The following is a 15,200-nucleotide window of genomic DNA, read 5'->3' as shown; positions in this document are numbered from 1 at the left end:
GCTGTCATTCTCAGCATCTGTGTGGATGTTAAAATCGCCCACTATAATTATCTTATCTGAGCTAAGCACTAAGTCAGACAAAAGGTCTGAAAATTCACAGAGAAACTCACAGTAACGACCAGGTGGACGATAGATAATAACAAATAAAACTGGTTTTTGGGACTTCCAATTTGGATGGACAAGACTAAGAGTCAAGCTTTCAAATGAATTAAAGCTCTGTCTGGGTTTGTGATAATTAATAAGCTGGAATGGAAGATTGCTGCTAATCCTCCGCCCCGGCCCGTGCTACAAGTATTCTGACAGTTAGTGTGACTCGGGGGTGTTGACTCATTTAAACTAACATATTCATCCTGCTGTAACCAGGTTTCTGTAAGGCAGAATAAATCAATATGTTGATCAATTATTATCATTTACCAACAGGGACTTAGAAGAGAGAGACCTAATGTTTAATAGACCACATTTAACTGTTTTAGTCTGTGGTGCAGTTGAAGGTGCTATATTATTTTTTCTTTTTTAATTTTTATGCTTAAATAGATTTTTACTGGTTATTGGTAGTCTGGGAGCAGGCACCGTCTCTACTGGGATGGGGTAATGAGGGGATGGCAGGGGGAGAGAAGCTGCAGAGAGGTGTGTAAGACTACAACTCTGCTTCCTGGTCCCAACCCTGGATAGTCACGGTTTGGAGGATTTAAGAAAATTGGCCAGATTTCTAGAAATGAGAGCTGCTCCATCCAAAGTGGGATGGATGCCGTCTCTCCTAACAAGACCAGGTTTTCCCCAGAAGCTTTGCCAATTATCTATGAAGCCCACCTTATTTTTTGGACACCACTCAGACAGCCAGCAATTCAAGGAGAACATGCGGCTAAACATGTCACTCCCGGTCTGATTGGGGAGGGGCCCAGAGAAAACTACAGAGTCCGACATTGTTTTTGCAAAGTTACACACCGATTTAATGTTAATTTTAGTGACCTCCGATTGGCGTAACCGGGTGTCATTACTGCCGACGTGAATTACAATCTTACCAAATTTACGCTTAGCCTTAGCCAGCAGTTTCAAATTTCCTTCAATGTCGCCTGCTCTGGCCCCCGGAAGACAATTGACTATGGTTGCTGGTGTTGCTAACTTCACATTTCGCAAAACAGAGTCGCCAATAACCAGAGTTTGATCCTCGGCGGGTGTGTCGTCGAGTGGGGAAAAATGGTTAGAGATGTGAACGGGTTGGCGGTGTACACGGGGCTTCTGTTTAGGGCTACGCTTCCTCCTCACAGTCACCCAGTCAGCCTGCTTTCCCGGCTGCTCGGGATCTGCCAGGGGGTAACTAACGGCGGCTAAGCTACCTTGGTCCGCACCGACTACAGGGGCCTGGCTAGCTGTAGAATTTTCCACGGTGCGGAGCCGAGTCTCCAATTCACCCAGCCTGGCCTCCAAAGCTACGAATAAGCTACACTTATTACAAGTACCGTTACTGCTAAAGGAGGCCGAGGAATAACTAAACATTTCACACCCAGAGCAGAAAAGTGCGGGAGAGACAGGAGAAGCCGCCATGCTAAATCGGCTAAGAGCTAGTAGCTACGCTAAGCTAGCGGATTCCTAAAAACACGCAAAGTGAATAATGTGTAAATAATTTAGAGGTGATTCAGCAGAAGGAGTGCTTTAGTTAAGGCACGTAAAGATTACACTGGGAAACAAATCGTAATCTAGATAACTAGATCAATCTAACGGCGCAGATTAAACAGCTAACAGATACAGAAAAACACCGCTGTGCTCCGGAACAGGAAGTGATACAATACCGCAGTGAGAGCCAACCACCAGTAGAGGCAAGCAATGAAGGCACTACTATTAGTTTGATTGTTTTTGTCCAACAGAAGACCTTTTTCCAGAGGTGGGAAGAAGTCACTGTCAAGTCATTCTGGAGTCATCAATCTGCAAGTCAAGTCTAAAGTCAGCTTGCAAAAAATTGGTGGTCATTATGACTTGAGACTTGACTTGGGGCTTTCTGATTCATGACTTGATGGTGACTTCGTCCCACCTCGGCCTTTTTGCATCCAGTAAAATGAGATCCTTGTCAGCTGATGTCCACAAATTTTGTCAGAAAGTTTTGTGTATGTGTGTGTATTCAAAACTTTAAGGGGAAGTTCAGATGGAGCGCTTCTCTGCTGCCTGGATGTTTGCCATTTTAAGTCATAGAGAAGGACATATGCACATGTCGTGTTTCTGGATGTGAACATGGAGAAAACTGACTTCACATGTTGACAGCGACAGTCTGAATGTTTCACTGTTTTATGGACATTTTATCTTAATGAGCAGGAATCACGGACAGCATCAAACAGATTTAACTGCAGAGTCACCTGGATTTAAACAGGTAGGAAACTTCCATGACTGCCAGTGTTCTGCTTTAATATAAACAGTATGGAAAATATGTCAGTGAAGTAAATAATTGTCCAAGTGGTTGATACTGAAAACTGACTGTGCACGTCACATCACTTTTTTTCTGCCGAGATGAAAAAGCAGTTTAAGAGTAAGAGACATCACTTGACAAGGAACTTGTTTAATAAATGACAAAAGTACAGGACAAAAACAGACACAGAGAGCTGTTTTACTCTTTATTTGTGAGGAAATCAGACATTGAAATGCGCAGCCTGACAAATGTAATATTTGGCCAAGTTTGTACAAACCCCCCCCCCCCCCCCCCCAGGTAGAATTTTGTGTGGAATGCTCGGGGGGCGCCGATACACGAATATGGTACTTTTTTAATAGAGGCACAGTTCACCTTGGGCATATCACCAGTCCATCACATTTTATCAACATGGACACAAATATATATTTTTTTTCAAAGATTTTTTTTTTATGCAATCACATCAGTTGTGTAATATTTTTTTGTGAAATTAATACAAAAAAATTAATTTATCACCATACTTAATCACTAAGACATCAGGGTCCAGCTGAGCATTTCCGAACATTAAAGCAGACTACATCAATAAAAATACACCTTCTCCACCAACCAGCAGAGGAAAAAATTGTCCTGATCAGATACTGATAATATCATCAGGCAAAACTGTTAAAGAATGAGATAAAACCAGTATCTCATAGGGCCCTGGCTTGATGAACTGTGGCATGTCGTCTCAGGCCCTGGTTCCCAACGTGGGGGCTCTGGTTCCCAATGTGGGGTGCAAGTCTCCCCTAGAGTACCAAAAGGGGTGCCTGAGGTTTTATCTTTCCTGATGTTCTCAAAACTAAAAGAGCAACAATAAGAAAACAGAGAAACCTAGCATTTATTTTTTGAAAAAATAATCACTTTTTTCATTTGGGGGCAGGTTCAGCCTTTCTTAGGTACACGTAGGGTAACTTTGAAGAAAGAGGCTGTGAACCACTGGTGTAAAGTACACAGTGCAAGTGCATGTAGGTCTTCTCCAACTCAACTTTATTCTTTACAGGGCACAGTACAGGGCACATAATCATAGATGTGTTTACGTACAACATGAAATAAACCAATTAAATTGCCACCTGTCATCCCTTTAACAACTGGGGTGCCAGAATCTGGCTCAATTTTATTTGTATACTCAAGTAAGACATTTTCTGCTCAGTGAATGCACCTGCAAGCAATGCAACAAAACAAGTGAGAGGACACCAGTCACCAAAGTTTAGGGCCCCTTCACACATAGTGCGAAGTTTGGACAAAGTGCACACTTAGTGTGCATGATCCAGGAAGCATGTGCAAACCGTGTAATGTCGTCCCTGCCTCCAACGCCTCGTACAGCTGTTGTTACAACTATCTGCGTACATAAGCGCCTGAAAGACAAAGTGTGCACTGTGCAAACCCATTGCACCCTCTCATGGCAGGTGCCAGCCAAATTCCAGGTGACGCACGAAGATCTAACACCGCTCACATGGCACGTAGAAAATGTGTGGCCAGTCACACTCTTGGCACGATAACAGACTGCAGACAATCACTGTCCCACTCGCAGAGAAATTTGTCTAAGTCCCACACAAGCTTTGGCCTGTGTGCTGAGATGACAGGAGGTGTGTCCTCCCACTCAAGCGGCTGTGGATCTGGACATTCCAGCTGGACACCACGTACTGTTTGGAGGGACATGGACAAACAACTGCCCACTGTGACGTGCATGTGTCTGTTTGCTGTTATCAAGTGGACATAAATAAAAGCATATATTACTGTGGCGACGTGCTGCAGCAAGCGACGGCACGGCACACACATGGACAGGCTGCTCCCAGGTTGAAACGGACCATCACATCAGAACACGCAGCAGGTGATCTCATTGTCACATCACCCACGTCACGGTGCGTTGTCCACAAGACGCACGTTTGGCTGGTTGGAGACCTGCAAGCATGTGGACATGAATGAGACGGGCGAACTGCTTCTCATTCATGTCATTCGCACTACGTGTGAAGGGGCCCTTAGGGTGATTCTTTAACTACGGGCACTATTGGCCTTGTAAATGTAATTTCCACCACACCATTGCCTTACAATATAAAAGCCTTGGGGCAACTGTTTGTTGTGATTTGGTGCTATATACATGTGCTCCGATGTCACTGTTTATCTCCATAGGAACTACCCAAACAATCTTTCATACAAACTGATTAAAGGGACATTACAGTGTTGTGGTGGAAATTACGGCAATAGTGTGGGACAACTACATTTAAAAAAAAAAAAAAATCACAACAGTTGTATGACAACAATCCCTGGATTATTGGTGGCTCGACCAAACGTGGCAGGCGGAGGAGGGACAGAAAGAGAAAGCGGGGATGTCGTTCGGGCCTATTAGCACGGCTACGGAGACAACCGCAAAAACCCCTGCTTCCCAGTCTGTTTCTTCTTAACGCTCAGTCCATTGTGCACAAAGTGGATGAATTGGAACTCCTTATCGCCACTAAGACTGTGCGGGACTGCAATGTGCTTATAACTGAGACCTGGCTTCATCCATCGATCCCGGACACCAGTGTGCAGCTAGTTAGCCGCACGCTTTACCGACAGGACCAGGACAGCAGCTCTGGTAAGAAGAGGGGAGGCGGTCTCTGCATGTACACACATAACGATTGGTGCTCGCAGAGCCGTGTCATTAATAAACATTGCTCATCAGATATAGAAAATTTGACTGTATTATTCAGACCATTCTATTTACCAAGGGAATTTTCTGCTGTAGTTATCACTGCTGTTTACATTCCACCTGAGGCCAACGTGAGCACAGCTCTGAGTTATCTGTGTGACATCACCCTCCAGCAAAAGGCGTACCCTGAAGGGACACATATCATAGCTGGTGACTTTAACAAGGCTTGCTTGAAAACAGTTCTTCTAAGATTCATACAGTATGTTAAGTGTCCCACCAGGGGTAGCAATATACTTGATCATGTTGCCAGTGCCACAGTCCCCTCCTGTCTTAAAACAGCTACAATCATTCCAGTACCCAAAAAACACAACATAAAGAACTTGAATGATTATAGACCTGTTGCTCTCACACCCGTGGTTACCAAATGCCTAGAGAGACTGATAGCACAGCATATAAAAGCCAACCTTCCTCCATCATTTGATATCCATCGGTTTGCATATAGACAAAATAGATCCACTGAGGATGCCATAAATACAGTCCTTTACACAGTTTTACAGCACCTGGAACGAAGTCACACGTATGCCCGGATGCTGTTCATTGATTATAGTTCAGCATTCAATACTATCATTCCAGACATTCTTATCAGGAGACTTCTCCATCTTGGCTTCTCTTCACATCTCTGTTCCTGGACTTCCTTACACACCGTCCCCAGTCTGTTAAACTTGGTTCTCATTTTTCCTCTTCACTGACTCTCAGCACGGGCTCCCCTCAAGGCTGTGTGCTAAGCCCTCTGCTGTATTCCTTATATACATTTGACTGCACGTCTGCTTCCACAGCCAACACAATAGGTTTGCAGACGATACAACTGTTATTGGCCTCATCTCAGGGGGGGATGAGACATCATATCGCAAGGAAGTCCAAGGTCTGACAAGGTGGTGCTCTGCGAACAACCTCAACTTGAACATAAACAAAAGAATTGATAATAGACTTCAGGAAGAACAGGATCGATTACTCGCCCCTCTTTATAAAAGGTGACTCAGTGGAAATTGTTCAAAGCTATAAATTTTTGGGTATACACATCACAAACACACTCTCTTGGACAGTGCACACAACTGATTTAATCAAGAAGGCATCGCAACGCCTTCACTTTCTCAGAATCCTAAGGAAACATCATCTCAGCAGAGCAGTAATGAAGTCCTTCTACCACGCTGTCATCGAGAACATCTTGACCTACGGAGTCACAGTCTGGTATGCAGCTTGTACAGCAGCAGAAAGGACTCTACAAAGGATGGTGGAAACAGCACAGAAGATTATTGGCTGTCCTCTTCCCTCCCTGGAAGAAGTCGCAGGTGCTCGATACCTTTCCAGAGCCAAAAACATTTTAAGACTCTTCACATCCTGGACAAAAAATATTTAACCTTATGCCCTCAGGCAGGCGGTACAGAGCCATAAAAACACATACGAATAGACTTTTGAATAGTTTTTATCCTAGAGCCATACAACATTTAAATAAATTATAATTACACTGACAACATTGGGACAATACAGAGTAGGGACTGTGCAATAATTTTTTTTTAACCTATTAGTTTTACTATGTTTAATCATGCATTGATATTTAAGGCTGTATTATTTATTGCGACTATTATTGTGTTGTGTGTGTGTGTCTGCGATGGGTATGTGTGTGTGTTGTTATGCCACTGTGATGAGTCTCTGGTAATTTCGTTGTATTACTTGTACAATGACAATAAAGCCTATTACTATTACATTGAATACCCCAATTATGTTTTGATTATTTTACTGATATTTTATTCAGAGAGATTTTAAAACATTAGAAAAAACGTTTCTTTACCATTCATTTTTATCACTGAAGATCAAAAGTCTGGGTGTGGGACAAGCACAAAACGGCAATATTTGCATATAATGATGCTGAAAAAAGGTGAAAAAGCCATCATAGACTACTAGAACAAATTTCTTAACACACTTTCATTGTAAAGATAACTATAAAAGTGTGAAATGTCCCCTTTTTTCTGTTTTTCATACAATATGATCAAAGGACATAAGTGCCCGTAGTCTAAGAATCACCCCTTAATGAGGTGCAGCGGTGAGGCTGTAAGGTATTGTTGCATTCTTCAAATAATGTTTAATTTTGTTTATCTTTTTCAATTCAGTTTTGTTGTGTGTACAAGAATATTGAATGTGTTGTAAACCCACCTGTATATGTGTATTGCATACCAATGTTTTACATAACAGGGTTTTTTTATTAGTTTGGGAAGTCCTGCAACTTATCCCCAGTGTGTGCCACTTGTATACTGAAAAATATACATTCATCATTATTTATTATCATTATTATTAGTAGTAACAGAAGTAGGACCATTAATACTGAACCCTACCTCATTTACAGTGATTGACAGGGTGATGAACGAGACCAGGCAGGAGTCTCCATGAACAATGCAGTCTCACAGCATGTCGTGATTCAGCAGCACGAAATATGCACGGCAGCACATTCATTCTAATACATTCCGTGATGGCTGCACGAAATTAAAAGTGAAGCGGGGGGATCAGGGTGGTTATGGTTAAGGTTGAGGGAAAGGGTAGGGTTAGGTTATGGTTAGGCTTTAGGTTGGGGGTAGGAGTAGTGTTAGTAATAGTGAGTTTAATAGTGAGCACAAAAAAAAAAAAAAAAAAACGAGACTGGGCTGCCATAAACTATGATGTTTGCAGGTGACCTTGTGATCTGTAGTGAGAGTACACTCTAAAAAAATGAACCGCTGTCTCAATGAGAAAAAGGTGCAGAGATTTTTTAAGTTATTTCAACTTAACTAGTCTTGTAGCATTAACTCAGTTGAAAGTTTAAATAACTTTAAAAAAATCTATGCAAATTGTTACATCATTTTTTCTCATTGAGAGAGCAGTTCCTTTTTTAGAGTGTACAGAGCAGGCTGAGATGAGACTAAAGAAGTAGATATATACTCTGGAAAGATGGAGAATGAAAGTCAGTATAGGAGCAACACGTGGATGAATGAAAGGGAGGAGGGTGGAATAATGTGGCTGCAAGTAGTGGTGTAGCAGTGTCGTGGAGTAGCAGTGGTGAAGGTAGATGAGTTTAAATACTTGGTCAACTGTCCAAAGTAATGGAGAGTGTGATAGAGAGGTGAAAAGGAGTGCAGGCAGGGTGGAGCAGATAGGGAACGGTGGCAGGAGTGATTCTGACAAAAGGACATTTGCAAGTGTTGTGCGATGTCTGCCACCTGTTATTGTGGCACTATTTTGTTATGCGCAAGGTTACGGCGCTGGTGTGAATTAATAAAAGAGGCGGAGCCCTCCCTCTCTGAGCTGTGTTACGAGCCAGAGCGACGCTTCATGGCAGCCTAAAAGAGAAAATGCCCCCGGTGTTGTGAACTTACTAACGTTCTGTACTGATAAAATGTCTGCACAGGAATGAGCACAGAGCTCGGGTGCATCTGGTGCGAGTGGTGAAAGATCCGCTGCAGTAGAACTAACAGCAAGAGTGAAGGGGAAGTTTAGAAGACTGTAGTGAGCAGCTACGTTGTATGCTTTAGACCTGGTGGCACTAAGAAAAACACAGGAGACAGAGCTGAAGATAATGCCATTTGGATGGGCAGGATCAGGAATGAACATATCAGAGGGAGAGGACAGATTGGCTGGTTTAGTGACAAAGTGAGACAGACATGGTGTGAACAGGCAGAGAAGGGGCCTGGGGTAGATAGGGAGTAGGATGCTGAGGATGGAGCCATGAGGCAGTAGGAGAAGAGGAAAGCCAAAGAGGAGGTTTATGGATGTGGTAAACGAGGACAGGTCTGACAGAGGAAGATGCAGAGGAAGGGGTGAGATTGAAATAGATGATCTGCAGTGGTCCCCCCTAATGGATGCAGCCAATGAAGAAGAATGTTACGTAATAGCACATGCTGTGGCGTGCACATGTGCTCCACTGAGTTCCTAAACACAAGTAAAATTTTGTCTTCAAAATCTTCCTGTTCAGCTTCATTGTACCTTAGCTGCTACTTTTGCTCCTTAACAAATTCATCCAGCAACAAGTGACAGCTTGTCAGTTCACAAGGTCAATGACTGTCAACAGTATTGCACAGCATATGACCCTGACCTGAGAACGTGTTGCAGCTATGTCATTCTCACCTACCCTTTCACTGATGCTGGCCTGTGTGACTGGTAGCTGGTCAGGGTCAGACTGGCTCTGAGACACCTGCTCGCGCAGTGACCTGACCTCCTCCTGCTCACTGTCCTCACAGCTGTCACCTGGGATTAGAAATCAGGATAAGCACACAAGAGGGCTACAAGCTACAAAAAAAGCCTTGTGTCAACGGTACTGCATGGTTAGATAACTGATATGTTCATTGATTTGGTCTTCAAATCCACAAACATCCTTACCAGAAGGTGGTCAGCCAGGTTGCGGGTGATGATCTGGCGGACACACGTAAACACAGGCGTTACACGGGATTCATGTCCAGCACTTTGTAATGGAGTTCTCTCTCCTGCATCACCTTCAGAATGGAGCAGAGTATCCTCCGTTTCTACAATCACACCAATCACCCACCCCATCACTTAGCAGTGCAGACAATGTCAGACGGATTTAGGCTAAACTGTGAGGATAAAAAATACAGAACTCCTAGTGAAAAAAGACTGTAAATTTGTCACTTTACACTGACAATGGCACAGATCACTTAAATGTTCCAGTAAGCCATCGCACTGAGCTATAATATTTGGCCATTTTCATAACAGACAAGTCGAATGTTCATTTAAAAAAAACCTGTGAATAATTGATTATTGCTGCAGTCCCATCATGAAGTGACAAAGGAAAACTTATGTGAGGCTAACTGAAAAGTGAGGAGCAGGACACTTTTTTTCCACAGTTAGAGTTGTCAATGCAGCAATAATCATACACAACCACGTGTAATATCACACCACAAGGGTCCATGTGTAATACCACAACCACAAGGGTAAGATTACAACCGCAAATTATAAAAACTTAGGACAATAGGGAAAAATGCAAAAACTGCAATTCTACATTTACCTTGACTTCTGTTTCATTGTTGATACTATGAACCCAAGATATTTCATGGTGTATTCTCAATGTTAGGGGTGTCGGGGAAAAAAAAAAAAAAAAAAGATTCACGTCCGAATCGCGATTCTAATTATTACGATTCTGAATCGATCCAAAATATCCAAGAATAGATTTTTTAAAAGCATTTTTTAACCATAATATGCTTACTCGCTGAGTGTACTGTTTGTCAGGCAACGGCTTCCGTACTACAGCGTTCTACAGAGTATGACCGTGCAACACTTTTGGATTTACGTTTTTATAGCGGGAGAGGAGCCGCTCTTCAAGGACGGCGCAGCGGACATGCTGCCCCTGGTCCTAAACAGGCTCGTGTTCTTTGTTCTTCGCAACGCCGCGGGACAAAGAAAAAGACACAGAGGAAAAAGAGCCGGTATTCTGTGCAGAACTCGACAGAGACTTAATAAACCTCCGCTTCCTCTATCCTCCTCGCCAACATGCAGTCTTTGAGGAATAAATGGACGATTTGCATGCACGGATTAGCTGTGAACAGGACACTAGAAGCTGTTGTGGTTTACGCCTTTAGCGAGACTGGCTGGAGCCAGACATGCCTGACGGCTTGTTAACACCAGATAACTTCACCATTCATCGGCGGCGACCGGACCAAAAACTCAGGCAAGCTGGGCGGAGGGGGTGTGTGCTTTGAATACTCCTCATGGGCCACAGACGTTCGTATCCTAGCGTCTCATTGTACACCAGTCCTAGAGTTACTCACCATTAAAGTAAGGCTCTTTTATCTGCCCAGAGAATTCAGCTCAGTGATACCTTGTGTAGCGTATATTCCACCTACTACATCCGAGGCTATTACAACCCAAGCCCTGGACGAGCTGTATGGGATTATAAATGGACTTAAACACACACCCCGATGCTGCTTTCATTATTTTGGGAGACTTTAATCGACCAAACATGAAAAAAAAGTATTGCCCAAATACTATCACATATTACTATGGCCACCAGGGAGATCCAGCCCTAGACCACTGCTATACACCCTTTAAGGACAGCTACAAACCCCCCTCCGCCCCGCTCTAGGCAAGTCGGACCACAACATGGTCCTCCTTCCTGCCTACAGACAGAAACGGAAAAACCGGTTCCTAGGGAAATATTCAAATGGGACACTGCAGCAGACGAAGCTTTCCAGGACTGCTTCGAGACAACCGACTGGCAGATGTTTGCTGACTCAGCAGAGGGAGACCTCAACGAGTACACAGACTGTCATTGGTTATATAGGGAAGTGCATTGAGGATATTGTACCAAAAACCATCTGCACCTACCCTAACCAGAAACCATGGGTCGGGCCCATGCCGTGCCAAACTCAAAGCACGCACCGCTGCCTTTAATTCTGGAGACCCTGAGGCCTACAAAGCAGCCAAGTACGACCTCAGAAAGACTGTACGAACATCACAGCGGGAGTATAGGAAGAGGGTCGTATCTGCCCAACAGAGCAACGACGCGCGGCAGGTGTGGTATGGCCTCCACTGCATCACAGACTACAGGGGGAGGAGCAGGTCTGTGGAGATGTCCAGTGTATCATTCCCGGACGAGCTCAACACCTTCTACGCCCAGTTTGATGCAGACAACACCACACCTGTCACCAAACCACATGTGGACAGTGAGGACACCACACTCCACATAGACATAGCTACAGTGAGACCGGCGTTCAAGAAAGTAAACCCCGGTAAGGCTCCTGGGCCCGACGGCATCCCAGGACGGGTGCTGAGAGTCTGCACTGACCAACTCGCCGAGGTGTTTACCAACATCTTCAATCTGTCACTGAGCTTGTCTATTGTGCCCACCACCCTCAAGACCTCCACCGTTGTTCCTATCCCAAAGACCCCCACAGCAACCTGCCTAAATGACTTTCGGCCCATAGCACTCACATCTGTCATCATGAAGTGCTTTGAGCGGATCATTAAGAAACATATCTGTGCCTCCCTCCCCAACACCCTAGACGCCCTGCAGTTCGCATACAGAGCAAACAGGTCGACAGAGGACGCCATTGCTCTGGCAGTTCACACCTCCCTCAGCCATCTGGAGAAGGAATACGTATGTGAGAATGCTCTTCATTGATTACAGCTCAGCATTCAACACCATAACCCCCTCCAAACTGGTCACCAAGCTCACTGCCCTAGGCCTGGAGAAGTCCATATGCTGCTGGATCTTGGACTTCCTCACTAACAGACCACAGGCGGTGAGAATCGTCAGACACCTCTCCTCCACACTTGTCCTCAGCACAGGTGCTCCTCAGGGCTGTGTTCCAGTCCACTTCTCTACTCCCTCTTCACGTATGACTGTACAGCCAAGCACTGCTCTAACGTGATCCCCAAGTTTGCTGACGACACCACCATCTTGGGCCTCATCACTGACAACTACGAGACTGCCTACAGAGATGAGGTGAAATCACTGACCAGCTGGTGCCAGGAGAATAACCTCTCTCTGAACGTCAGTAAAACTAAGGAGATGATAGTGGACTTCAGGAGACAGCGCGGAGGTCAGCACTCCCCCATCCACATCAATAACACAGAGTTGAGCAGGTCAGCAGCTTCAAGTTCCTCGGCGTCCACATCACCGAGGACTTATCCTGGACCTTGCATGCAGACACTGTGGTTAAGAAAGCCCGACAGAGACTCTGCTTCCTGAGAAGGCTGAAGAGGTTTGGCATGAACACCACCATCCTCACGAACTTCTACAGGTGCATCATCGAGAGTGTGCTGACGGGCTGCCTCACAGTGTGGTACGGGAGCTGCACCAGCCAGAGTCAGAAAGCACTGCAGAGGGTGGTGTGCACAGCTGAGGACCTCGCTGGCAGCAGTCTTCCCACCATCCAGGACATTTACCACAGCCGGTGCCAACGTAAGGCACACAGCATCATTAAGGATCACACTCACCCCGCAAAAGGACTATTCGAACTGTTACCCTCTGGCAGGAGGTATAGGAGTCTACCAGCCCATACCAAAAGACTCAGGAACAGTTACTATCCACAGGCTGTCAGACTACTGAACTCTAAATAACACAGAACTATGGTAATAACACTACACTAAGCCACTTCTTTAACACTATATATCTATTGCTGTTATCAATGTGACTGTATCTTGTATGTCACCACCTTACCTTTCATAACTCATCTCAGTTTTTACTATTTGTTATTACAAATAGTGATAAGGGGGAGGTGATGGTCTAGTGGTTAAGGTGTTGGGCTTGACTCCAGAAGATCATGGGTTCAAATCCCCCCTGACTGGAAAATCACTAAGGGCCCTTGGGCAAGGCCATCGGGTGAATGTGAGGCATAATTGTAAAGCGCTTTGAGCGTCTGATACAGATGGAAAAGCGCTATATAAATGCAGTCCATTTACCATTATACCTGTGCAATAACCTGCTTCATAGCTGTGCAATGTGTCATGTGCAATAATACTATGTGCAATATGAACAATACTACAACCTGACTACTGCTGATTATTATTATTATTATTATTATTTATTTTTTACATATGCTTATATTTTCGGTATTTATATTGCATGCTATTAGTACTTCCTGCGAGTTTGAACAGTCCTTCTCATTCTAAGCATTTCATTGCACTGCTGACTCTGTGTTAACCTGCATATGATCAATAAATTATCTTGTATCTCCCTGTGCCGTGAGGGGGGGTGGTTCGGCGTGCTTTAAACACTCGTGCGCTGCAGAGTTCAGTGGCTGTAGCTTAGCATGGCGGACGAAGAGCTAATTCAGCCAGCACCATCTTTGCTGAAGGCAAATGTTTGGGCGCATTTTGGATTTTATTTGCTGTGTAAGGAGCTTGACATGACTTATACAGTGTGCAAAATCTGCAAAATGAAAGTCAAGTACTTCAGAAACACTTCAAATCCACAAGCCACATGCTACGCTATCACCCGGAGCTAAAAGATGGGAGCAGTGGTCTCTGACGACTACTGACCAGCGCTTTGCTAAACTGCCAGCCAACTCCGAACGAGCAAAGCAGAAAGTTGCCGAAAGGGCAATTTATTCAAAATATAAGGATTAAATCATCACTTTTACAGTCAGTTTTCTTGTGACAATTTAGTGTGTATATATACACACAGCTACAAATCACCGTATGTGTCTTGGATTTCATTCACATTAGTCATTAAGAAATACATACATGATGGAACTGTACTGGAGAACTGTAAAGTAGGTAGCTCTCAAAAAAGTGTGCGTCCTCCTGAAAGGAGACAGGTGTGGAAAGCCACCAAGACACCCATGACAGCTCTAAAAGAATTACAGGCTTCTGGGGATGCAAGTGGAGAAACTGGCAATGGTGGAACATTTGCCTGTTGCCTCACAGCTTCATGTTGGGGTGCAGTAGATAAAGACTGTAAAACAGGAAAACAGATCAAATCTAGCCTTGGATTCCAATGTGCTATCTGGGAAACTGAAGTGCAATGTCACGTTCATTTGATTAATGAAATCTTCCTATATAACACCTCATCAAGAAGCTGTATAACTGGTGATGCAATAAACAAAGTTTAACTATATGCAGGGTTTCTGCAACCGCAGCCTATGACTGCTTCAGAGATGTCTGGGAGTCTTGGTGGCTTCCCTCACGAGTGGCCTTCTAACACAGTCACCCAATTTTTCAGAACTGACTGACACAGATTTACTTGCACGAGTTGTGCTATTCATGACCAGTGCTCCAAAAGACATACAGGCCAGAGAATTGGAACAATCAAACACATGAATCACATTATTAATGGCCTAAAGGACACGTTTTCCCCCGCGGGATGGGAGGTGACACAGAATGAATGCAGCTCCATTATACGCACAAATTCTCAGCATGCTGTAGCATGTGTGTTACACTCCCACTCTGGATTTGGTTCTCGCACGCGGTATTGCTGCCACATATATTGACATCATGCCTCTTGCATGAGTGGTCTCTAATCACTAACTTATTAGGTTTAAATTTGAAGTGCATTGGACAAAATCCCTCGGAGGAGTTCAATCATGCCAAAATGACATGAAAATTGAAAATGGCCGACTTCCTGTTTGGAGTAGACCAATAATGTTTGAAGCTTTT

General features: G+C 44.2%; 1 protein-coding gene across 1 annotated transcript in view; it reads right to left on the bottom strand.

Annotated features, from left to right (window-relative positions):
• Positions 1-9,638, bottom strand: part of crocc2 (ciliary rootlet coiled-coil, rootletin family member 2) — a 326,949-nt gene extending 317,311 nt beyond the window's left edge. The window contains exons 1-2 of the mRNA XM_034179233.1: positions 9,581-9,638; positions 9,220-9,335 (exon numbers count right to left, since the gene is read on the bottom strand). Of these exons, the coding sequence (XP_034035124.1) occupies positions 9,220-9,335; positions 9,581-9,638 (174 nt within the window). The remainder of the gene's footprint in view (positions 1-9,219; positions 9,336-9,580) is intronic.
• Positions 9,639-15,200: the final 5,562 nt, after the last annotated feature.

The sequence above is a fragment of the Thalassophryne amazonica genome, chromosome 10 (assembly GCF_902500255.1).
Source record: "Thalassophryne amazonica chromosome 10, fThaAma1.1, whole genome shotgun sequence".
Lineage (NCBI taxonomy): Eukaryota > Metazoa > Chordata > Actinopteri > Batrachoidiformes > Batrachoididae > Thalassophryne > Thalassophryne amazonica.
Note: the sequence above shows the minus strand (reverse complement) of the source record. Positions and strands in the feature narration are given on the sequence as shown.